This window comes from Lycorma delicatula, chromosome 7 (genome assembly GCF_047948215.1).
Source record: "Lycorma delicatula isolate Av1 chromosome 7, ASM4794821v1, whole genome shotgun sequence".
Taxonomy (NCBI): Eukaryota; Metazoa; Arthropoda; class Insecta; order Hemiptera; family Fulgoridae; genus Lycorma; species Lycorma delicatula.
Genome location: NC_134461.1, coordinates 122,363,568 through 122,391,467, shown reverse-complemented (window position 1 = coordinate 122,391,467; position 27,900 = coordinate 122,363,568). Strand labels below are relative to the sequence as shown.

At 29.0% G+C, this 27,900-nt stretch overlaps 1 protein-coding gene across 1 annotated transcript; it reads left to right on the top strand.

The window, feature by feature from the left end:
- Nucleotides 1-584: 584 nt before the first annotated feature.
- Nucleotides 585-26,999, top strand: LOC142328172 (synapse-associated protein of 47 kDa-like). Its single transcript, XM_075371722.1, has 2 exons — nucleotides 585-647; nucleotides 26,844-26,999. The coding sequence occupies exons 1-2, from the start codon at nucleotides 596-598 to the stop codon at nucleotides 26,993-26,995; spliced, it is 204 nt and encodes a 67-aa protein (XP_075227837.1). The 5' UTR covers nucleotides 585-595; the 3' UTR covers nucleotides 26,996-26,999.
- The last annotated feature ends 901 nt before the right edge of the window (nucleotides 27,000-27,900 follow it).

The following is a 27,900-nucleotide window of genomic DNA, read 5'->3' as shown; positions in this document are numbered from 1 at the left end:
CTCAGCATAACTGTTGTTTTATGGGTGGAGCAAAATGTTAGTTCTTATCTCTAATTTTGTTAATGCATTATAAATTTTAGATACCACATTTATAGTCTTTCATCATATAGTATGTAATCAGATTTAGAAAATGTAATATATTTTGTATTGTAATTTTGCATGACCTGGTACATTTTTTAGGTTATATTTGTTTATTAGATTTTATCATTTATTCTCATCGGTTCATATTTTAATTTATTACTTTTATTTGTTACTTTTTCTTTAGTGTTTTTATTTTATGCACTGCTTGCTCGGTACTGATTTTTCATGTATGTACGTCTTGTGTATGTGTTATGTAGTGACCCAAGCATCAGTACAGAATAAGGAAAATTTGAATGCGGCTGCTTCCAGATCAAGTACAGAAGCGACTGGCACTAGTCATTCTGAATCGACCTCTAATAAAACATCTGGTACATCTAATTTTATCAGTAATGATATCGTTAATAGCAGTGAAACTGATATTAGTGATGGTAAAGTGCCTGATAGCCCTTTACATGAATTTATTTCTGATACTTTTACGGCAAGTAAACAAGATTTAATAGAAGTTGAACAGAATATGAAGAAACTTGGAATAACTGATGATGCTCAATCAAGATCAGCTAAAAATGGTTTGTATACGGTTAACTTTTTTTATATTTTTTTTTATTTATTTATTTTCAGTCATTTATTTACTGAAAAATCATTTTTAAGTATCATTTTAAGTTTTCCTCTGAACATATTAACTATTTTACAGGTCGTAAATATCCATTTATTTTATCTTAACAATTTGCAATACTAAGAAAAATTAGCGAAGTCCAAGTATAGCGCAGGCTACACTTTGTATTTAAATCCTTGCAGTATTCTTTTTATTTCAATGAATGAATCGATCAGTCAATATTTACTCCCTCAAAATAATATATTTACAGTGGGTGTACATAAATATATTTAAAGTATACATATCAATCGCTTTACAAACTGAATTATGCAAGTATAATAATTTCAATTAGGGATCACTAGCAGAAGAGAACTTGAATGCTAGTGATGGTGCTATTGAGTGAATATAATTACAATCATTCTATAGTTACCACTCACAGTAAAACAATTGTAAATTAAACATAATATTGATTGTAAATTTAGACAACATAAAAATTTTCACACAACAATAAAATCATGAGTTCAAAATAGATATAGATTGAATAACTGCAGCGCTATCAAGATAAATTTACAAAATTTATTTTGAAATAAATTTTATCCAGTATCTATTCAGTTATTTTCCTAAGTTTAAAGTTACTTAACCTCAAAAATGTAAATTCAATATGTATCCGGTGTACTAGTTTGTGACATGCACAATGAAACTGGTCTCCTACATGTAATCATGTAAACCCTCAAAACATTGAAATACACATCACATCATAAATAATATGTTAAATTTTTGTATAAAATTCTTTTTTGTTTAGATTAATATAGTTAGTTAAATTCTTTACATAAGTTAGTCTTATTATTAGGACACCCATTTCCTTAAAAATTTACTTGCTAGACTATTGATTACACTTAACCAAGGCTACTTTAAGAATATATTTTTGTATAGTAAAAAGTTTATTTAGCGAGTATCAAATGCCCCATTCCAAATTTCTATGGAATAATTTAGCAAAGAATGAGCATATGCATAGTACATTTATTTATTTAGCATATGGCACTAAAACATAACACTAATTACAGTCAAAATTACAAACAAAGATTTAACAAACTAATATATGCTACTGATTCTGGAGTCGCCATCAGGAAATCTTCAGGATTCCCTTTATACGCTGTCCTAAGGCAAACTTCTGTGATGTGTCTGACAGTTTGATTTTCACCACACTCACAAAGGGGCTTCTGTGTTTTACCCCATTTATACGTAGTACATTGATTTAATGATACAAAAAGATCTGATTTTATTGTTCAAAACTGATAAAATAAGTGTCTTTTTTGTTACTTAAAAATTTGACACGAGTTTGCTATTTCAGACATGGCATCCAGATATTTTACTGTTGTAGCTTTTATTATTAATTCAGAACTGCAATTACTTATAGTATCATGAACCACCTCACAAGATGTGTAAATTCTGATCTAACTGTTATCTAATATTCATACTGGCCAGCAGCATTTGTAGAAAACTTTATATATTTGGTTTTATCCTGGTTTAAAATACATTATGTTTGAACTAACTTCCAGTTTATCTCTTTATAATCGTTTGTTCATTTTGATTAATTTTATTTTAATTTTCAGTGTAATGTAAATTTTTTTTATTTAAGTGAAGGTATAGTGAATTTCTTTTTTTGAAGAAGTACTATCATTGTAATAAACATCGCTATTGTTTGTATTTATAGGTTATTTTATTTTATGATATCTTTTACTTTTTACTGTCTGTTTTTATCATTATATCATCGCAGTTCAGCATTGGTGTATCAAAGGCTTCACTTTCTTTCCATTCTGGAGTAACTTCTTTATTTTCATCATGGTCACTGTTCTTTTCTTAATCTACCTTGAAATGTCATTTTTCTGTCATATTTTTGGTTTTCTCTTTCTTTTTCTTTCTCTTTTTAGTACATAAACAAATCATTTTGAGTTATTTTTCTTATATTTCTTTCATTATGTTTATCTTCCTGCTGCATCTAATTCATTAATTTCTGGATCTAGCTCTTTTGCCCGTACAATTGGAATCTTTAGTCATCTCATCTCTTTTGCTACATTGCTTTATTGGTATATTCTTACCGATTATCCAGTTTTATTACTGTATAGTAATGTTAAGCAGTATAACATAAGGGAAAGTCAGAAGTAAAGAGATTTATATTTCTAATCCAATCTCTTATCTTGCAACACCAACTTCTATTGTAAATCATTACCTCATAGAGCTGTTTGTGGTTGTGATAAATTTCAATTTAAAATGAATGCTCCCCTTGTCCAATATCACTAAGGAAAAAATACTGACAGCGATATATTATCTCAATATGGGAGTGAAACTAGCTGAGGTTATTTATAGAATGCTACAGCAATTTATAGAGTGGAATTTATACAGCAATTTATAGAGTTTGAGTGGAATAAAAATCTACATAAGGATAGATCACTTTAAAGAAGGTAGGATTTCTCTCTGCGATGAACAACAGAAATTTATGCTTGCGGTCAAAGAATAGTGTCTATATCAATGCAATTATCCAAGTGATTCACAATTAACAATGAGTAAAGTTGATAAGTTGTAAGCTAGTTAAATGTTAGGCTGTGGCCTGGCATTTTTAATCCATTGTTCTTTAAACTTTTGAGAAGTTTGCCTTCTTTGGTTTCCATGTCAATTAACAGGACTTTACAAAAACAATTATCTGAAAATTTCCCAGAAGCTTTTGAAATATTATGAAGATGGTTAGACTGATGTGAATTAACCTTTGGTAAGATATGGGCTTAAAGCTCGGACCTGAAAGTAAGCAACAAAGTTTAGTTTCTGAACACCCTTCATCTCCTACAGCAAAAATTCAAAATTCACATGTCTGCGGGTAGGTTGATTATGATAATATTCTGATTTATAGAAGATCCAGTTTTTATTCGCTTCACAGCTAAAGGTGAAACTGTGAATAGTGAAAGCTACTATAAGATACTGTGATCATTGAAGATAAAATTAAAGTCCAAAAGGTGCAATTTGGCTTCAGTATAGTGCTTGATCACAACAAAACAATCCTTTATCTTCATATTCTCTGCTTTACGTTGTTAGACCACCTACCGTTAAATCTCACCTGGCTTCAAGCAATTTTGATTTTTTTTGATCCACTAAAAGAAGATCTACGACAGAATAATTTCTGTTCTGAGGAAGAGCTCATAGAAGCAGTATAAAATTGGCTACGCACCAGATTGAAATATTTTTTCAGGCAGGATTTCAAAGACTTATTAAGAGATGTGCTAAATGGTAAAGAAATAGTGGAAGATTAGTTGAAATATAAGCGTATTTCATTTATATATGTACAAATAAAAGTAATAGTTTTTTTTAAAATAGTTTACTTTTTTAGTTACTTTTATATTTGAATATTCTCATTTTTATGTCCTTAGATAATTCTATTTTCCCAGTCATGAATTATTTTGTTCAGTATTATTCTTCATTCTTTCTCTTTCTTCTGTTGTTATAAATGTTCATACTGTCCATTTCCTCAGTGTTTTGTTCTCCACAAGGAAGTATTCTAAGTGTTACCTTATTTGTCATAAATAGTATAACAAGTTATGTGTGAAAACCCGGTATGTGTTCTTTATTTGTAGATGATTTTTCAGTTTACATGGCATCTAGAACTTTAGCTACTAATGAGAGGCCGCTCCAAAATAATAACCCGCTAAGAATTTTGGTGTAAAACAATTGGATTCACGTTTTCTCCAGAGAAAACAAAATGCATCTGCGTTTCACGCTTGAAGGTACATGTTTTTACATAAACGTGTTTTACCTCAGCTGTTTTTACATAATGAACCGGTTGAACTGTGCACACGGATTAGATTTTTAGGATTGTGGTTTGACCATAGACTGATGTGGGTAACACATGTAAAAAAGCTGAAGGTAAAATGTCAAAAAATGCTAAACATGGTGAAAGCTTTATGTAACAATCATCGGGGAGCTGATCAAATATACATGTTGTGCTTCTACCAAGCTCTGCTCCGTTCGCACTTAGACTAGCTGCATGGCTTATTTGTGTGCTCGATCCACCGCTCTCAGAATACTTGATGCAATCCATCATGCTATAGGAGCATTTAATTCAAGCTCTGTGTTAAGTCTACCGGTGGAAAGTGGTGAGCCATCCCTTTGGAATAGATGAAACCGATTGATTTGCTCTTACGTATCTCATATTAAAGTGCAATGAAATCATCCAACCTTTGATGCGGTGTTCTCTAACCTGTATTGCTACCAGAAACAGCTGAGACTACTGCTTTGCTAGGCACCTCAGCTCAGCACCTTTTCGTACCACTAAGTATACAATTACCTCAGTCTGTTGTTCCATGTTATTACCCCCATTGGAGCCTTCTCTTGTTAATTACTACTTTAGTCTTTTATCTATCGTAAGAACACAAATCTGGTTATATTATGAGATAATTAGTCCAAAATTCTGACACATACTTGTCTGTTCAGATTCCATGAGTGCTGTACAGGCAATTGGAGATGTGTACTTCAGACGAGGAGTACATGAACATCGACATGGAATTTTTTTGACATACAGTCTGTTATCTCTGAAATGACTCTGGATTAAACAACTGTGAGCTTCTGCTGGATCCCCAGCCATATTGGAATTTCAGGCAATGAGCACACTGATAGTGCGGCAAAAGAGGCTTGTTTCCATCCTCCTTTCACTAATTATGTTGTTTCCAATAATCTTGTCTGTTTTCCGAAGAGGGTGATCCGTGATGAGTGACAAACTGAATGGAGTACTACCTTCAACAATAAACTTCATCCTGTTAAGAATACTGTATCACTGTTGAGCTCCTCATTCAGGAATAATCGTAAAGAGTATGTTATTATTTGCTGTTTGCATATAGGGCACGCTAGGCTAACTCATGAATATCTCATGACTCAGACTGATGCATCCATTTGTATTTGCTGCGACTACCAACTAACACACCACATCCTTGTGGACTGTCTGTTATATGTCATTGTGTCAAAATTTTAAACCAGGGGCTTACTTCCAAAATATGTTAGGAAACAATGAGACAATGTTATCAAATGTTTTACGATTTCTTAGGGCTGTCCGTTTATATTCAAATATATATTTTTTTACTAATGTATATTTCAGCTATTTACACCATTTGGTCATAGTAGATGGTAATTTTATTGTTTTCATTTAGATTATTAATGTGGTTTTATCTGTTTTTAGCGTACATCATAGATGCTTTCTATTTATTTTTTGTATTTTTGTTTTTTCTTTCTGCGTCTTGAATATATAATAATGGACGTAACTCCAAGAAAGCATTCGAAAATTGTTTTTGTTTCTAAGCATACCAGTCTGACACAATAAAAAATAGCTTCTGAGTGTGGTGTTGGACTAGGGGCAGTGAATGATTTTAAAACAGTATAAAGGAACTAGTTTTGTTTCACCTCAAAGGAAAGGTAAATGTGGCCGTAAAAGAAAAACTACCACAGGATCCATAATTAGTAAGAAAAAGTAAACTTGGTCCAAAAATATCTACTTTGGACTTAAATCGAGAATTAACAACCAGTGTTACAGATTACGCATGACAATTGTTAGTCATGAGATTCTTGCAACAGGACAGAAAACTTGCTGGTTCACTAACAAGCAGTATTTAACACCAGTAGTATTAAAAAAGGCTATAGTGGGCCAAAGCAGACTGGAAAAATATTTTGTTTTCTGATGAGTCACATTCTTATGTTTAGGGGCAAACAGTTTCTTACGTTAGAAAAGCATCAGATGAGAATACATCACTGCGCTCATATCCAACAATCAGTTCAACATTCCCAAAGAAAAAATGTTTTGGGGTTTCACATTTGTTGGCCCTTTTTCATTACTTCCAGTAGATCATAACTGGTAGCGTCTCGGCCTTTCATCTGGAGGTCCTGGGTTCTGCCATGCCTGACCTCCTGGTCAGGCATGGCATTTTTCACACATGCTACAAAACACTCATCTCATCCTCTGTGGAAAGAATTGCTTGACTGCGGACCCGGAGGTTAAATAAACAAAAAAAAAAATTAGATCGTACATTATAAAGTGATGGATATATCAAGATTCTGAAGGAAAGGGTTGTGACACAACTTCAAAACAAATTCCCACAAGACAGTGGAGTTTTCAAACAATCAAACAAGATTTGATGCCATGCCATACTGCTAAAAATGTCAAAAAAGTTTTCAAACAACGAAACATTAAGTGCTCCTGTGGCCAGGCAACTCCCCAGACTTAAATCTAGTTGAAAATCTTTGGACAATAGTCAAAAAGCGACTCTCAAAAATGAATTATACCACAAAATTTGATCTCATTAAAGCAGTAATATCAGTATGGTGTCGTGATAAAGAAATTAAAAAAACGTGCAGACACTTATTGAATCTATTCCAAATCGTATACGTGAAGTGATTAAGAATAAAGAACATATTAATTACTAGATCTTCACAAATTGTAGTTTTGATTTTTTTTCTCATAAAGTTAATTTTTATTAAATGACTTATGTGTTGCATTAATTTACGCTCTAGTGTGTATGTATATATATATATATATATATATATATATAACATTATGGTCAATTCTTCTCTTTATATTATCAAAATTATTTATGTTTTTCGTAGTCACTGCATATAATTTATTAATAATCTCTAGCAATGATGTTCTGAGGTTATTTTCCACTGTGTAATTCAAGTGCTGTAATTCAACTGATCACATTCTCATGCAGCTCAGTCTCCTCGCTTCTCTAAATCTCTTCATACTGTCACAGATGTGACCTTATGTTAGTGTATTTATCAGTGGTATTACCATGTTTTAATTTTCTCTTTGTCAATTAATTATACACTTTTATTATTTAACAGCCTGTTTCTAAAAATATGTTGTCCTATGAAGATTGCATTCATCGTAAATGATAATCCATGAGTGGTAATTTTATGATAGTCTGAATGTTACTGGAACATCTAGTGGAATATTAGTTAATATTATATTTATCATACATAAATATAGCTTTGTCACTATGTAGTTTTCACCAAAAGAGAGTACATTGTTAATAGAAAGACAATGAAAAATACCAGCTAAGAGTTGAAACCAAATGACAGGTTTCATTTTTTAAACCAGTATGTCTAGGCCATATTCTGCTGATATTCAAACATATTCTGCTGATGGAAAAACAAATAATTAGTTGTTGTGATATTATACTATTAGAAGCTTGCGGGATCAATGGGATTTACTATTGGAGGTAAAAACTGCAAATATAAACATCTATCCTTAAAAAGATTTATTATCAAACCAAATTACATGTTTACAGCAAATAATATATAAAGTCTGTTCAGAAAATAACCAAACATTTTTAATTACACGCCAACGAAGATATTTATTGATATTTTGTTGGCAGCATTCTGTTCTGCATAACTTCATCTGTAACCACATGTTCTTAGATTGTTGAAATCTTGTTTAGTTTTTGTGTTATTGTTATTTGAGTACAATGTGTTTAAGTATTAGTAGCGATTTTTTGATGATTGAACTTTTGTCTTGATGTCGTAGCCATAAACCTGGCCTTCATCTCCCAGTATGATCCTTTGGGTGAATGTTTCATCGTCATCAGCTTGTTGAAGAAGTTGCCAATAAACGTCCACTTGATATTCCTTCAGTTGTTCAGTCATCAAGCGAGGAACAAACTTTGCTGCAACTTGATGCATGTTCAATTTTCCAGTCAAAATGTCACGGCATGATCCGATTGAAATGTTAACCCCATCTGTAAGTTCTCTGACAGTCAGTCGACGATTTGCACACACCAGATTGTTAATTTTCTGAATACAGGTGTCATCGGTTGAAGTCAAAGGCCTTCTTGGTTGAGGGTCATCTTCAGTCAACTGACAACCACTTTTAAATCATGAAAACCATTCGTAACATTGCATATGATCCAGAGCATAATCTCCATAAGCTTATTTCAAAATTTGAAAGTTTTCTCCAGTTTCACACAAAATTTTATGTTGTATCGTTACTCTTGAAAATCGCAGATTACAAAAATCGCTGCTAACACTTTAAAACATGTCACACTCAAATAACAATAACAATAAAACTAAACGAAATATCAACAATCCAAGAACATGTGGTTACAGAGAAGGTTATGCAGAACACAATGCTGCTAACTGATCATCACTAAATATCTCTGTTGGCGTGTTCAATTATCTTCCAAACAGACCTCGTATATTGTAATTAGGAAATTCATATGATTGAAAGTTTACTGCCATTAATTTTTTCCCCTTATCAGAATGGTTTATTATTATTTTGCACTTTTGTGTGCGTGCGCGTGTGTGTGGAAATGCAAGTGTTGATATACTTACACATGTACAGTATTCATATTATATATTTAAAATATATATATATATATATATATATATATATATATATATATATATATATATAATGTATGAGTATTGAAATAGCTATTTTAAAGTGATGTGAGTAGTATATTAGTATATATTTCAAGAACTTCTATTGTCTATTTAAACGTGAAATAACTAACCACCTTAATGTGTTACCAAAATTGGCATATTTTATTATGAGTATAAATAATTACATTATGTTCAGCTAAATCGTACCAGACATCTTTCTTGTAGTAGAGAGAAATAATGCAACATGTTTCATTTTGGTAGAGTATGAAAGTACTGGATGACCCTGTGGTGATTATTAATATTTGACTTCTGTTAGCAATTTTTTCTAATCAAAATAAGTAATTGTACAAAATATTGTAATACAGATAAATTTTGAGAAAGATCACAGTATATGTATTGTATTAGACCCTTTCAGCTCATCAATCAGGTACTGTATATAGCACCTATTATGACTATTATTATTAATTTAGTTAGCAGTTAGTTAAATTTTTTTTAAGAAAAGAATACTATATTGTTTTACTGTTGTGTAACTTAGAATCATATTACAATTGTGTTGCATTTCTGTATATTTATTATTTTTCTTTTCTTTATATATATGTAATGCATCCTTTCTTGACAAAAGGGTTAGATTAATTTGTCGCTACCTGCACCCGGCTTTCTTATGACTTTATGCGCATCAAGACCACCTAAGCAACACTAGTCGAAGTTGAATTTTATTATAGTAGTAATTTTCATCGCTTCACAGCCAGACCCTATTGTGAACAGAGTGAATTGTCACTCGTAGAGCTGAACATATCTTGCACTTCAATAACCTTAACATACTAGTATGAGATTGTATGTTCAGTTTTGTGAAAAGGCAACAGGAACCTGCTTCATCATTTTTTCTTTCCTTAGGAAGTTCAGTTTCAGAATACTTCATTCTCGGTTTCAAGAGTCACTTGTACCTAGTGTCGGGTCAGTCTTTTTTCTTATGGCATCTAAAATTCAAGTATTTTTCTAAAAAAATTAATATTTTAGGTTTTGCTTAAAATCTGTCATCTGCTTTACTGCATAGCATAAAAAAATTGGAAAAATTGATAATCTTCTCTTTTTGCATAATTAGTTATTTCTACTAAGAAGAGATTTTTGATTTTTAAAAGTTTATTTGTGTTTGACTTACCAGTAAAACTTTTCGTACTTTAGAAATTGCTTTTCTACAGTTAATCCAACGGCATTGATGTTATTACATTCAGTTAAACATACTACATATAAAATTTTAAATGTTTAATCAATTTGCAAGTATCTTTTCAATACTTTTTCACTTTCATATCGTTTGGGGATTTTTTTACACACTATTTAATGCCAGCAGGATGCAGTAAAACTACATATTTATATTAAAAAAAAAAAAAAAAAAATAGCGCAGCTTATGTTACTTTTTATGTGTTATAAATTAATTAATTCTTCCTTTATGTTAATTAATTTGTTATTATCTGTACAATTTATTAGATTTAGCTGTGTTATTGTTTGTTATACGTTTGTATCTCTCATTTATTCTTTATTAAAATGATTATTTACTTTAAGTTAACAAACAGAATTTGTTTGTTATTGATATATTTTGTTGTTTATTATCAAATGCTTTTTTTTAAGACATTCTGTTTTTATTCGTTGTGGTTATTTGTAATGAACATTTCTTTCTGTAGAATTGTAAAAGTTTACTCGTAAAAAAAGTTTACTTGTAAAATGTTTTTTTTTATTGATTTTTATCTGTTTATTTTAAATATATTATTTTGTTTCATGTGTATTATTCTGTAAAATTATGAATGCTATAAATGTAGTACATGCAGAAGATATTCATTCTTTAATAATAATAATTTTCTTATTCTTTTATTAGTTAATAATACTTTTAGTTTTTTATTGTTAGTGATTTCTTTAAAATTTTTTTTTCACGATGACAGTTTAACCTCAGAATTTCTATTATTTTAAATCATGATTTATCTGTTTATACTTTAAAGCCATCTTTCCCTTTAATTTTCATCTTATAAATCTCATTAAATTATCAAAATTAATAAAATCTGAGCGCTTAACATATGACAGGTTGAGTTCAAATTCTTTTTTACACGATCTGCCTCAGAGTTCTCTTTTTCAGTGTATCTTAAAGTATGGTCTCTTAAAACTTTATGAATTCATCGTGTTTTTAACACTTTCCTGTAACAATATTCCATTCACATTAAAATCATTGTTCTTCATTATTACTGCTTTCGTTTCATCTATATTTTACCACCTAAAAATGCATGCTGGCTTCAAATTATATAATTTAAAGTATTTATTACTTACACTGTATTGATTGTTATTTATTATTTATTTAATGTATTCAGAATGTACATCTTTAAAAACTCTCGTGAGATCGTGTGTTTTTTAATTTAATTTGTACTTAGTACTCTTTTAATTTAATTAGTAGAAGAGATTTTGACCATAATGTACCATAGTGACTTTCAAAAATAACAAGCATCCCTGATGGAGTTCTTGGAATTATGAAGATTAAGAAGTTTCCTGCTGCCTTTTTCATGGAACTGTATATACTGTTGCTTGCCAATATACTAGTTAGCCTATTGAAATTCAAGTGATATTCAGTCCTGTAAGTGGCACCCTCAATTTGTTCACCGCATGGACTAGCAGCGTAGTGAATGTAATTCTCTCAGAGAAAAAAATATTCAACTGGTGCTGCTTTTACTTAAGATTTATTACAGTGTCACAGCTATATAAAAAATTGGATAGGTGGTATAAAGCAACTCTGATAGGTTATGCGGTATGATGTGTCATACTGTCATTTTTCAAGAGGGAATTTAAATCTTTAAATCGTCATCCTTTAAACGATTATTATTGAGTCAGGCAGCAGATCATGGACTTAGGTTTTTGTTCCCCACTATTACTCCTCAAAAACTTTCTTCAACTCTGTTCTCTTTTTTAGTTATTTTCTTAAATAATTAAGATCTAAGATCTCTTTCTTGGTTTTCTCTATGTCTTCTTCCAATTATAAGAGAAGAAAAGATTTTAAACTTACATTCTTTAAATACGATTTAAAAAATAAAAATTTTCAAAAATAATTCAATAAATATATTTATGTTACGATTAACAATTAATAATATACAATCTACAATAAAGAAAATAATATAAAAATCTTCCCCCCAAAAATTGCATTACTGTAATAATCACGATAACCAAAATTAGAATTAAAATAAAATTCTCTTTATGTTAATCTCATGAAGTTTTTTAGTGCTTGTAAATATTTAAAAATATATGAGATTGACAGAGTTTGCTGATAAAATACATTTAACAATAGGAAAAATATAATTTGAAATTTCCCATGTAATATAAATTTTGATTTTTTATAATTGTGTAATACTCATAGTTTTTCAATGTATTGACCTGAATGTGTTAAATTTTATGTCAGAATCTTGTATTTGTGTACATATAAATAAATGCTTCCTGTTATTTTCATGATCCTGGTTTGGCTAATGTTTTTTTCTGTTATCTATATGTCATAATGTTATGTCTTGGCTGAAATGTATTGCAGTTGCCCATAATTTTCAACTGAAAAGGGATAGTGAAACGAAACAAATGTGGCATAAAATTACATTTTATTTGCTAAAAAAATTTATATTTATTTTTCCCTTTAGTCACCATTTACAGCTGCCAATTTCTCCCGACCGTGAACCAGTTCAGTCATTCCATCAGTGAAGAATGCTCATAGTTTTTTTTTTTGATCCACGACCTCACTGCATTGTTCAGTTCACCATCTTTGGTGAAATGAATACCCTTAATATTACGCTTTCATTGCACAGAAAGAAGTGAAAAGTGCAGTACACCAAATCAAATGTTTCTCATTAATCATAGAAACCGGTCGACCAGTGTGAGATTTATCCTCAAAATTCCCTTACCAGCCTCTGATGGACAAATTTTATTACTCGCCTACTCACAATACTTCATTCAACAGTTTCATAACCATAAACAGCTTTTAAACAACAAATCTCATGATGTTCACTTTTTTAGCTGTTAAATAGCAGGCATACTTGAGTCCATAACTAAGGCGACTGACAGAATATGAGAAAGCATTGGTCAACGAGTTTTGGGGTGTTAGTAGGAAAATGTACCTGTTGCTTTGTGAAACATTTTGTTCTCCTCTTATATTCAGTGTGCATTTACATGTATGTCACTTTTTAAATTCAATTATTGAATTTTGTTTAATGAAGTAACATTTAATATAAATGTTATATTAATTTAACTTTATATTTCATTATTTATATAAATTGTTGATTACTTGAGTTTTTTTATTGACTGAATCATAACTTAATTCAAGCTTTGTTCAGGAAACTAAAAAAAAAGAAATGGTCTACACCACATGTAAAATAAACAGATCTTATATTACATAATAGCTTAGATAATATTATTTAAATTACTTCAGGGAGACTATACACTTTCTACTAGAGGCGCAAAATAGTTCATGTAAAGGGAAGTATAAAATCAACACTATAATTTTATTTTCTGATTTTCTCATCGTTACAAGTGTACATGTTTTTGAACTTCAACTATCTCATCCATCCAGAATAACAGCAATGCTCTCTATTTGGGTAACATTATACAAGAGCTGATTAGAGAGTTCTTGGCCTGACAAAGAAAACACCATATGTTTCAGAAATTTATTTTATTTTTCAACACTTTCAATACTCTCAGTATAATGTGATTTGTGTAACTGCAAAAGAAGCAGTTGTCTCAGTTTAACCTCATCATTTGAAGTGAATCTTCATCTACAAACCATATCTGCTGATTTAGGAAGAGGAAGTGATTACTATGAGTCGAATGCAGTGCATGTGTAAGCACTTCAAAGCGTAGGTAATAGAATTTTGCAGCAACAACACATTATTGTCTTGAAAGAACACTTTCTTTTTGGCCAGATGTGGACGTTTAACCTGAATAGCACTCGTCACTTGGTCCATTAGTAGACTATTCATCAACAAGGCATGATCTTGTGCTTTTCCAGATAGTCTATAAGCTTCACACTGAAGGAATTCAAAAAACCATAGCTGTGACTTTTCCTACAGATTGAACAATTTTCGCTTTCTTTAGCGGCGCTTTTCCATCTGTTCCCACCCGCTGTTTGAACTGTTGTTTGATCTCTGGCATGTAATATGGATGAATCCATGTTTCATCTACTGGTCGTAAAATTTGAAAAGAGATTCAACAGAATTCCATTTAAATAGATCTAAATACAATTAAGAAGTGTTCAGTCTCATTCGTTTTCAGTCGACAAACACACCACCCATTGAGCAGAAAGCTTTTTCGTACCCAAAAAAATCATATAAAATGTAGTGCACTATTGAGATGTTTACATCAGTAAGCCGCATAACTTCTGTCAGCCATCATTTAATATGACATTGTGGGTTTTTATGATTTCATAGGTTGTAGCTGTTTTTTTGATGTCCCAACTATTGATCATCTTGAATAGATATACAAACACGGTTAGATTTAGAAGCCCCCTTTATCCATTAAAAACAGAAGGGAAGAATCCTTTAAAATTAAATTATCTTATTTTTTTATGTGCACATCAAGGTTGAACCTTTTAAAACAAAGTACTTTGTAACAGCTCAAACTTCAACTTATCCATTTTTCAGAAAATTTCAAAACTTGTTTGTTTTACTCAATTGCCACAAACAAGCAACTATGTACATGCATCTGCAACTTTGCTACATTCCACCTTAAGGATCACACTTGAGGATAATCATCATCTTTTAAGGATCATACTATTTGGTCAAACTTGCGCTATCTCTTTGTCAGGCCGAGAAGTTTCTGAATGACTCTAGTAGTCTTGTGTTTCTGAAACACAGTCATTTCTACATTATAATTTCTTATACTACACATATATATATATATATATATATATATATATATATATATATATATATGTGTATCCATCTTTTCCACATCTGTTTTATCAGTTGTTTTAGCTTGTTGGTTCAGTGCTTTTATAAGAGGAATAAAGATTGCAGTATAAAGACTGCTTGATTTTTATTTAATATTATTCTTGTTTATCGTTCAGCTCAGATTCCATATAATTAAAAATTTTCAAGGTAGAGAAGAAATCGTTACTATGAAACAAGAAATGCTTACTATGCAGTGGTGGTGACTCATTTTTTCATTCACAGTTTGGTAGTTAAGTAAACAAGTAAGAAGTCAAGTAATCATTGTCGGGTCTAATATTAGCTATAATTTTTTTTTTCCTTACTATTAGCTATAAAATTAAGAAGCAGAGTGTATGTGTTTAACATGCCTCACATCATCATGTCACAGAGTAATGAAAGAATATTCAGATTATACCTTTATGTCGTATTCCATGTCAAATTTATCTTAAATTTCATCTTATTTTTTATAATGTTGATGATAATTACAGTCTACGTATTTTTACTGAATAAAGTTTTAAGTAACCAGTTAACATCTACTTCATTAAACGTTATATATATCAACTGATTGTATTTATATCTTGATTGATTAATTAGTTATAATGATAATAGTTCCAGTGAAGATTATGTTTATACCAGTATTATGAATATCTTTCTTTAATTTGTCACACAGTCATCATTAAAAACATAGTTATAAAAAATGTTTCCTTATTGTGATTATCTATTTTAAATATTTAAAAAGTCATTCAATATAATAATATTTAATTAGTTGAAAGCAATTAACAGTTATTGCTATAATTATTCTACTATTTAATGTTATTTTATCTGTTTTTTTGCGATGTATTTCTGAGCTATTCAGTTTTAAACAAAAATTTCATAATTAAAATGTTTTTTTAAAAAAAAGTCAACTGAGTCTGTAACTTTCCCTGCAATCAGAAAAAAACTTTGTGCACTCTGGCTTCTGAGGACTTTGCCCTTGCCAGACGAGTACTTGAGAGGAGAATTAAAAAAAGGATTGGAAAAGTTGCCGCTGGAATAAGATAAATAATATTCACACTAGTATAGACTACACACTGCTTACATCGATTGAGTATTCTGAATGCAAGTTGCAGCAAAGTTACCCTTTGCCTAGCTGCTGTCTGTTTATTATGTGACATGAGTAATCTTTATATCAATACAGTTTAGGAATAAAATTAATATTTTAACTCCATAATAAAAAAAAATAATTTATTTAGTTATTTATATTTTAATACTGTTGAGTAAATAAATTAACTTTTTTAATTAGTTAATATAAATTTTAAGATAATTATAGTACATTTTGAATAGTGCTGTTTGTTTATCTGGTGGCTATTATAGTTGGCTGCTTGGTGATAATATAAACAGTAGTTTCTTATGTAAAAATCAACGTATCTTGGCCTGTACTGTACATAATCTTTATAAAAGATTAGTTAGCAAACTATAATTAATTTTGGCTAAAGAAAATGTAATCATAAAGAATTTAGGTTTAACTGTATTTTAATTTTTTTTATTTTTATTTTTTTTTTTGACAGTTGATAATTTGATAAATGTACAATTACATCTACTTTGTCTTGAATTCCTTTTAGAAATACTTTCTGAAAGCCCATCAAAACCAATTTGTGTTCTGAATTTCTTCCATAGTAAGATAATAGAATTGCTTTTTGCTTAAATTATATTTATGGTTCAAAATTACTGATTGAGTAAGCTGATAAATATATAACTTATAAGAAAGCCTGCACATATTTGCCAAAAGCTGTCACCATTTCAGGAAAATATGAATAAGTCATATGCAAAAGCAGATTTCATTTGTGAGTGCTTTATGCGCTTTGAAAGATACCTCAAACCATTTGTAATAAAATTCACAACTTCACAAACAGGAATAAATTTTCAGTCAACAACCCATAATTCATTTTTAGAAATTAAAACGATGAACATATTGTTTTTATTCTCATGTCTTAATGTATATTTATTGGATTATAGCTGCAAGCTTATTTTCCAGTATCTTTCAATAACGTTGGATACAAATAGCTAGATATTCTTTATATTAGCACATGATGTATCACACCTTTATAGGTGGGACAAACTTTATGGCAGGAGTTTTCAAATTGTTCACTAGTATTACCTAGGAAACCTAATAACAAATCCCAATTGCCAATGACCAATCATGTATCACAAATTATTTGCACAGTCGGGCAGTGTTCCTCATGAAAATAGACAAGTTTTTTCAAAATTGTGATATGGTAAATGATCATATCTGTTCTTGATCTTCAGTCAGTGTTTGAAATGGAATTATAACTTGAAATGTTTTGTTATTTTCATGTTATGAGTATATTTATATTAATAAATTATAAGTTATTTTCACCAACTTTGTTATTTTTTGAAAAGTTAGTTCTTTCTAGTGTTTCAATTGCTGATATTTAGTGCAAAAGTTACTCATTTTCTATATTCATATCCTGTTTTACGGTCTTAAAATGTTGCAAAAATGTAATTACTTCACACCCAGCACATTATGTAGTGTCATGTATGTGAGCACACAAGTCTTGTCGGCAGTGAAATGTGTTAATATTTTAAGAGTATGAAATCATTTAAAATATCTGGTGGAAAAATATAGCGCAAGGAACTTATAACCAGCCTGTTACAAAAAGCCCATCCCATAGCACAGCATTCTTCTGGTAATATGTAGGCTTCTAAAGATGAAACAAAAAGAGGGAAGTTAAAAAAAAATTTATATTTACAGAAGAAATACATTAACTTTTACAAAAGATGCTGCAAGTGACCTCCTCATTTTCGAGATGTTGGATGTACAAAGGCATGATTTTTATCTTTTGAAATCATATCGAGCACATGTATCTAACATAAAACAAAATCAGTGGCACTTCAAAATATTTTTTGTGTGTTTAACATACTGCTATATTACTGGAAAATGTAGATCTTGCAATCACTAACAGTCAGCTGGAATACTTTAGATACAGGTTAGAATACTTTGAAAATTGTCAGATATACTGTTACATTAACATCATATCAGAAAATATTGGTTCTAGAATACAATTATAAGAATCAGCATGTTATATCTGATTTTCTCATTGTGAAGTAGTTTCTCATTCTCCTGGTCATAAGGGTTTTGTTTGTGTTTTGTGAGTCGCATAGCCAGATAGATCAAACAATGATTTATTACTTTCCAAATACTAAACCAGGACTAATAGCTTATTGTTAACAGTTTATTTTTACAGAATTCAGTTACAGTAATTGAAACAGCTGCCCTGTCTAATTTAGTTTTTTGCAGATTTTTCATAATACTGGTTCAGATTTAAGGAATGTGTCTTTTACGGTTTGATTTGTATTTTACACCGCTATGCTTTAATCTCTTATAATCTTGGTGCAGCCATTTTCATTCTTTACAAAAATTATCTGTTAATTATTTATAACAGTTTTAGAAGATTTTACATTTGCTACATTTCTTAGACCATTTTGTAACAAAATTCAATGACTGTTCATCTGTAGTAGAATGATGTAATTAGAAAATTATCAGCAAAATTTCTCGGTTTTCTTAAAGGATACATATACACATGAAGTAAGTTTCGATTGTAGCGATCATAACTTTCACACAAGACAATAGGGAACAGCATATTATAAAATAATTACAATACAGAATGCACTAATCGAAAATCAAAACATATTTGATCGATAACAGTAGAAATGTCCAGTAAAAGCAGTAACAGCTTAAAAGACAGGACAGATGTTTTAATTACGATTTTATTATTCCACTAATCACATTAAATTTTAACAAAATTTTTGGATTTTTTCCTCTTATTTATTTTATATGGTAATAAAAATGGATTGTTACAACTATCTTGAAAATTAATGATTTTGGCAACAAAAAAAATAAGTAAATAAACAAATAGCACTAATGCACTGTTTTTCTCATAATTTCCATTAATTTGAGTCTAGTTCAATTTAATTAAAATTTATTACAATTTTTCAATGTATAAAAAATGTTTTATCATCTTAAATTAAAAGGAATTAAGTAAGCTTTCATTTTTGGAAGAAGCCTTTTTTGCTTAACATAAGTTTTAAGTAAAATCTTACTGTTTGCATTAAGGTTGGAAAGTATGCTCTGTTTAAAAAATTCTTTCTCTGCTTTTTATTAAATTGAACGCCTTAGATCTGTAATTAAAGAATATTTATAAGATTTTAATTCATTCGCTTCGGTTCTATTTCTTCACTTTATAATTATTTTTATATAAAAAAAAATTGTTGCTTTATCACTTTTGGGATAAATTAGAAGGTAAAAACCACATATATATTTTTTTGGATACTTTAGAGGTGTTATAGTAAGTCATTTATTACCTGTTACAACATTTAAACTCTGGTTTAGAAAAATGCCTGTTCTTGACCTCAGAAATTTTATCAGTTTTACTGGATTATGAAATACGTCATTAAAGTTCCAGATAGGTTTAAAACAGGCTTAGATGGGGGGGGGGGAGTAATTTTAACTGAATTTTCTCTTTTTCAGGCATTTATTTTTCTTAATGAATTTTAAACAAAATTGTCATTGAATATTTCAGTGATTTAATGATTATAATATTGGTATAAATATGTAAAATTTATTTCTTTATTATTTCACTATTAAATTTTATTTATTATTATTTTTGCTTTTTGTTTTTTAACAGCTTAAGGAACATCAAGGAATGAATGACCTAACACGCATGTTGTCATTTTGTGCAGTGCATTGCTGATTTTATATATACATATAAATATATTTATTATGAAAAAATATATTATATACATAGAGAATATTATTATTGTAAATGAAATTATACGCATTTATTTATTACTATATATTTATATTTAATGATAATAGTTTTGGGACCTGAAATTTTGTGAATGATGTTGATATTCCTTCTTCCCTGATAATTTTATCATCCCTTAATTTACCTCATAGTGATTATTATTACCTCACAATTGTCATTTTATAGTTAATTACCTGTTATCATTAACTCCCTGCGTTATTGTGCAGTATCCTTAAACGATCGGATGTAATTTCATTATGTAAATACCTCCCTTCATCGCTTTGTTTAGTGTTCCTTTTAGTTTATTTTATATCACTTGTTGCCTTCATGTTGTTTTTTTAATGTTGTACTCTGTGGATTATTTAAATTTTTTTTACTTTTACTTTTACTTTTTATCCCCCCATATTTAATGTTTAATAAAATGCTATTTTATTTAGTGTTCTTCATTATTTGGCTATGTTTGTATATGATTATTATTACTATTAATCTTTTTACCGTGTGAAATACAATGTTTTACACTGTATTACAACAATTTATGTTAAACAAATATAACAATTAGTTTGTAAATAAAATAAAATGATATCACATATACACTAACATAAAATAATGATCTTGCTTTATTTTGAAGAAGTATTTTCAAGATCACAAATCAGCAATCAAGTCTTATGAAATTAATATTGAAAGCAAACACCATTGAAAAGATTTTAAGATTTACAACAAATATCCCTGTTAAATTTATATGGTATGCTAAAAAAAAACCTTTTCTCTTTGGATAATGCACTATCTCAAAACCATCAGAACAGATTGGAGAGTAGCATCTTTGAAATTGATGAGTATGTAAAATTTCAATGGCCAAAGATAATGTTAAATGAACCTATTCCCATTTGATCACTGCAGTTGTGAATGTTGAGTGTGCTCTGTGCTCTTGGCAATTTTTTTTAGTAACTAATGCATGTTTAGAAATCGATGCTGTTTAATAATGAGAAATTACCATTACCTGTTAGATAAAAATGTACAAAAAAAAAATTTAATGAACTACATAAAATTGAAAGCAGTATATCTGTAGGGATAAACCTTCAGAAAAATGAAATCCTTTTTTTCTTTTATTGAGAAATAAAATGTTATGAATTTAAACCTTCTAAAGAATAGAACATTAATATATAAGTTTAATAGTAAGTATTGAACAAAATATGTGTACTTCAAAAATCATTTTGACACAGTAAATGATTCTTATGAGCAACGGATGCTAAACACAATTTTTTTTAATTTGTTGCGAATTAAGTATAATTGGAAATGAGTTTTTCAGTTTTAAATGGGCTATTGCCGGTCAATAGACTTTGGGTATTAAGATATAATTAAATTTATTGATATACATTGAAAGTTTAAACTATATCTTACGGAATTACCATCTGTTCTAAGCCTGATGAGCTTTGAAAGTCAGGCAATGAGAAACCAATAATGCAACCAGAGTGAACCCTTCCTGGTGCATAAAACTGTAATTATATTTTTGTGTTGTCTAATCGGTAATTATATTAATTCTTCAACATCCTCTACTTAATTTGTATTTTACACTTAACTTGTGTTAACATCTAATAAATAAATAAACGTATATCTTTACAAATATATGAAATAGATAACGTACAAAATTATTTAAGCCGTAAATAATTATGTTATCGTATAATACAAGAAAACCTCTCCTACAATACAATCTGAACGCATTTAAACTCTCAGTGAAAGTAAAAACCTATTTAATAAACTTTTAATTCTATCATTATTTGGTTATTTTTTTTAACTATTGATATTTGATACATTATATTTCTAAATTTTATAAATTACAAGTATATTACATTCAGATTGATTTTTACTCAGAGCTGAAACATCATTATTTTAAGAATTTGATTTTTTTTAACCAAACAAAGTAGTAATTAATAAGAGCAACTCTAAAAGAAAAAGAAACTACCTGCCAACTATGATCTGCCATCATAACGATGTAAATATTTTATATAAACATTAGGTTTTTATGTTCGAATACATCACATTAATATAGATATTATTCATTAGTTACTGAATTGCTAAGATAATGTTAAATTACTAGCATATATCAATAATATATATATATATATATATATATATATATATATATATATTTATGGATAAAATTAAACTAAATTAAAAATGCAGTTCTGTACACAAATCATTTAAATATCTTTATATTTAGTTACAGAATTCATTAAGTAATAATAGCAAAACTTTGAATCATAAACTTTATTTTTCTTTGTAATGTGTTCCATTAAAGTTTATTAGCGATTGAAATTATAAAATGAGAAAACTGCTGAAGGGTTTGGTTTCTGAAGGGTTTTCTATCATGAATGATAGTTCTATTAAGAGCAAGGTGCGATTGCAATAACTAATTTGTTAAGAGTTAAGATGTCATTGAACTGTGATCTTAAAAATTGTCAGTTCTTCAAACTGATGTGAGATCGTGCTTAATTTTTTATTATTGTTTTGATGTTGATAATTTTATTTTATTTTATTTATATAAATGTGAAGTATATCCATTATAATTAATTCCAAATCCTTTTTAATTAATCAATTTTTTTTATAACAATCAGTTTTTTAACAATTATTTTTTCTGTCATGTGCGAGTGTGTTTTTCTTTCTCACAGTCTTGTTTTTTTTTTGTTTGGATCTTCTTTGATTTATTAAAATTACTTTTTATTTCATTACATCAAATCTGTTCATTTTTTTTATTTTTAAACTCTTAAGCAACTACACTGGTAAATGAAACTGTGATGTTACTGTCATCTCATTTGTATTATTAATGAGTTATCATTAGTAGTCGTGGTCAGTTAATGAAGCAGACTCCAATTAATTTTAATTAAATGGGCTCTGAGGAAGATAAAACAATTTTTTTAAAGTAATAATTTGAGAGTTAAGCCATCGCTTCAGTTTTATTAATTATTCAGTTTTTTCTGTATGTTACGCATATAACTTTACTAACTAGTTTATCGTATAAATTTCAAGATCATTATGAAAAATTACAGTTTATTAACATCATTAATTAAAAGGAATTTTTGTTTGTTTTAGCCAGGAAATGAAACGGGGTATATTTTCATTAAACTTTACTGTAAAAAATTATAATTTCCTTTTTTTCTTTGAATGAAACATCCCTATTTTATTTCTTAACATCGCATTAAAATAGTAGAATAAGTAAAGGTACATTTTTACTTTTCAGTTTGGTGATCGATGGAATTGATTTCCTATCACCCATAACCTCACACAGTTAGCGTGCAGTAATTGTAATGATTCATCATTTACCTCTCTATAAACATGATACTAAGCTAATTTATTATAAGAGGACTCTTCTTTCTTGTCAATCTTTATCAAGAAAGAAATCCAAGTAGTAAGAATACGTATTCATTTGTTTTAAATCATTGTATTCTTATGCATATGTAACCAGTAAGGTATAGACTTTTTGAAAATTTGAATTCTAATGAACAGTTTAAAATGCATAATCATCACTTATGTTCGATTTGTTTACAATTTAATTAATTCTGACTCAATCAGCAAAATTTATTCGATCAACTTTTTTAGTATCAATTATCTATTAAGTATATAGCCTAGAATGGACAGAAATCTTGCTAGTTTTAATACATCTCACTAATAGATCGTATTTCAAATCAAACAATTAACATAATTTTGTAGGTTAACTCTGCAAATAATCTGCATATTTTGCTTTTTGTGAATGAAATAAACTGATCACATTTTTTCCATGTTGTAAAAACATCAGAAAATTCATTTTAAATTACTTATCAGAAAATTGAATAACGGTTCATTACCTTTAAAACCACATAGACTCTGGAAGATGATAATGATAATAATAATAATAGAGAATTTGTGTTGCTATTACTAATCAGTAAAACAAAAATCCTTTTAGTTGGTTTTTTTCTTCATCGTATAAAAAAATGTTCACCCAAATTAATTATGTAGAGATATTCCATTGACTCCAATTTCTTATTAATTATATCCAGTTAAGCATAGATAACTTATGTAAATTAATTTTTAAACAGTTTATGTATTCATAAATAAAATAATTTTCAAAATTTGTTAAATTATGTGTAATTTACCCCATTAAAAAACTAAATTAAGATGTAGGCCTTATCCTACCCTATTAAAGGGCATTTGTATGTGTGTCTTGTCTGTGTGTGAATCCCCCTTAGCTTAGCATCGGAATGTACCAATCACTGGCGGAAAATCCCAATTTGTTAGTACCTGTCTCATGGTGGTCAGGTGTACACTTGTTATATTATTATATATTACGTTGTCATAATAATACTGTATTTGCTAGCAATACAAGAGCTAACGTTTGCATACAAAAGATGTACTCTCGATGGTCCGGTTATCCAGTCATTCTCTTTTTCTAAAATTTAGTTATATCTCCGAAACGGTATGACCAATTTTAAAAATTCAATTTTGGACATACACTATAGGAAATATACAGTGCGTGAAGTTTCAATTTTGGACACCTAATAATCCCATTCTAAGACACCACCTGCCAGGAAAACCTGCTCAGAGGGCCTAGCTGTGGAGGCATGCCGTAGGCACACTCTGCAGCTAGTCATGAATATAATCCTTACTTATTATTTTCAATATGTTTGAAAAAATTAATAAAATTTTAACTTCTTTGTAGTTTCTACTTTTCTTGCGATGTCCTATAAACAATATGCTCAAGTGATTGCACTGTATATAGTACCAAATTGAAACTTTTAGTGTCTAAATTTGGGGATAAAAAAAGAATTTTTAATTTCTAATACAATTTTTTTTTTAATAATTAATTTTATAAGCGCACATTTTAACAGTATACAGCAATATAGTTGCATTATTTCCGTCTTGCTCTGCTTACAGTTTTCATTTACCTTTCTTCAGCGACTGCACTAAGCATCAGATGAGACAAAATTTGCTCTAAATCTGTAAATATTACAGAAAATGGACAAAAATTGTTCTTGGAAGTAGACAATTTTTGAAAGATATTCTAGATCTTTTTCTAAAAATGTATTATCATGTGTTATTATACCTTGAAGAAATTTTTCTACAAACTTTGGTCTGACGTAAAATAGTTTTACATTCAAATAATGTTATTCTGTGAACTTCCTGAAACTTGTTTTGTTCTGTTTCTTGTATTATAATGTTATGCTTCCACTCACAGTTATTCATAAATTCAAAATAAATAATGAAGTACTGAACCTTCAGCAATAAAATTGAAAACATAAAAAATTGCCTGTGGTTTCTTATTTTCCTGTCTACTGTATTTCTAACCTGAAATTTTGTTTCCTAAATGTGCTTAAATGATCTCCTGAATAGTATTGAATAAAGAAATCGTTGTAAAAGTTTATCATTTACTAATATCTAAGAATTTCACTCACTATATTACACTAGTTTACTACTATCTCTTCCTAACTCAGTCGCCTGATTTTTTAAACCATTTTCTTAACATAACTACCTACACCTCGTTAACTTTCAGCCCATTTGTAAATTATTTCCTTTCCATAAAACTCCCTGACAGTTTTAAAAGTTATTCGATATTTTAGAGGACTATGCAGATGGATTATAAAGATAACTTTAAATTTTTTTTTTTTTAATTGACCAGTTATAATTTTAACATAATTTTTTAATAAATTTGCTCAAAAACTTAAGACTTTTAATTTTTAATGAAGAATGATCTGCTAATGTTATTGTTATAAGTTTTATATAGAAAAGTTTTTTTTTTAGATTTGTCTGCTTTTTCTTTTACGGCATGTACTGTAGTTGTGATTTATTCTATAGTTTTAACAACCATCATTATATGAAAATTAGTTTTGACTTTGCTATAAAAGTTTGTATAGTTGCAGTTAGATTTAATTTTATTTTCTCTTTCTGTTTTAAAAAAGTATAATTTCCTTGGTTACAGGCGATAAAAAAAATTATTTCTTTTATACGTTTATTCTATTCACACTTTTAGGACAGCACATTTTTTTTTCATTTTTGGAGCTTTAATAGTGTAATTTTCAATACCTTATAAAAACAATGCTATAATTTGCAAAATTTTTTACACCTTCATGTCAGAATAAGCCCACTCACCTGCTGGGAGAGACTGCAAGCAGTTACAAGGTTACACAAGTACGTATGTTGTAGTTCATCTGATCCCGATCCAAAGTGCTGCGGAACAGAGTCCATTGCAAACAACCAACTAGTGTGACAACCTGCCGCTCAAAGTCACTTGCAATGGACTCTGTCCCATAGCATGTTTGCATCGTGATCAAACGCACTACTGTGTATATACTCGTGTGACCTTACAGCTGCTTGTAGTCCCTTCCAGTGGACAAGCAGCCTAAGAGATAGAGAGGCTTTTCCTTCCACAAATTTCTGGATTTAAATTCCATTTATGTTTGGATTTTTCATGTATTAAAAAAAAAGTCATCCATCATTAAGTAGCTGAAAATAATCATCATCTCACGTTTGCGGAAGAAATTAAATTGAGTTTGAATGAATGTTTTTGAGTATGTCAAAAATATAAGTTTTTGACACCTAATTTTTTAGGTTTTATACCCAAATTTTTTTTTTCTTTTACTGGTACCTTACTGTCATAAATATGAATGATTGAGTGTATGTGAATACATATTAACAAGGATACATAAATTCAAAAATTTAATTTAATTAAATGGAATTGAAATTATGCAGTACAGTTATTAAAATCTCATTTTACATCTTGCTCGTTTTTTTATATTAATGTCATTTATGTAGTATAATTTATTTTTAGTTAGAATCAGTTTTTTTTTTTATAATATTCATCACGTATTTTTCTTATTGCATGTTAAAATACCACAGTCCTTTTTATAAACCCATTTTCAGGTCTGCTACCTATTGCTTTTTTTCTCTTTATTATTATTATTATTAAAACAGTTATTTTTTTCTTTATTTATTTTTTTATTTAAAATATTTATTTATTTATTTTTCTGACCCGACCACCCTTATGATCCCCAGAAGAAGAATGGGAGAAAGAATTGGAGGCTGAGCTACAAGATTATGAGGTTGTCGCTGACGATGATAATTCAGGAAGCGGTGCCAGAGTACATCGCAGTAACAAGTCTAAACATGTTGAAGATATACCTGATGTCGAAGATGATCTTAAATAATAAATTAAAACAAAGGAAAAGACTTACTTATTTTATTATTATTATCGATATACTAGTGCGTTATTGTTATTAATATTATATATATATATATATATATATATATAGTTAATTTAGTTATGTACATTAATTATTATTTTTTATTGATATTTTTATCGAAAAAATCACTTACACAAACATACACAATTGCATCTATACAGTAACAAACTGATTGTGGAATATTTCTTTATTGCCCTTGTTGATTTTAAGTTTGAGGTGAGTATAGGTAATTAATGACAAGTCCATTATTAAAAATGTTAATCTTGTTTGTTCTATTTTTTGTTGTCATTTAAATCAATAAATATTAATAAAGCAGTTACTTTTAAGTTTTATAAATAAAGCATTGTTAATTATTTGGTGATTCTTTAATATTATTTATTTGATTGTAATTCTATTTTTTTTGTTTGTAGTAAGTTATACAGCAGTTTAGTTTATAGATTATATTATTGTTATTATAATTTATTTATATATGTAGTACTAATGTAGAAGACTGATGCTGCACCATGTTTTTCTTTTAATATTAAATATTATTAATTATATGAAAGTCTTTTTTTTTCTCTGTGGTGTTAGAGAGAGAGAGGGGGGTTATGTAAGCAAGGAGTCCGGAGTAATATTCCCTCATCTCATGGAGTGAACAGCTGTCATACTCTTAAACATTACAGTGTTCATGCACAGATCCAATGATATAAGGAGGACAAGTAAATTTTGCATTAAAGGAGAATCCTGAAGCGCCTGGCTGATATTATAAGGTCAATTCACTGATCAAAACAAAACTATTCTATTAAAATTTATAAATCCATTTACATAGTGTTTTTGCTGTATATTTATATACTCTGATAAAGCCAATAATGGTTAGGAACAGAGCAGGT

Coding starts and splice junctions, on each gene's coding strand:
- LOC142328172 (XM_075371722.1), top strand. CDS start 596: ATGAAGAAACTTGGAATAACTGATGATGCTCAATCAAGATCAGCTAAA. Junction 648..26,843: donor ATCAAGATCAGCTAAAAATG/GTTTGTATACGG, acceptor TATGATCCCCAG/AAGAAGAATGGGAGAAAGAA.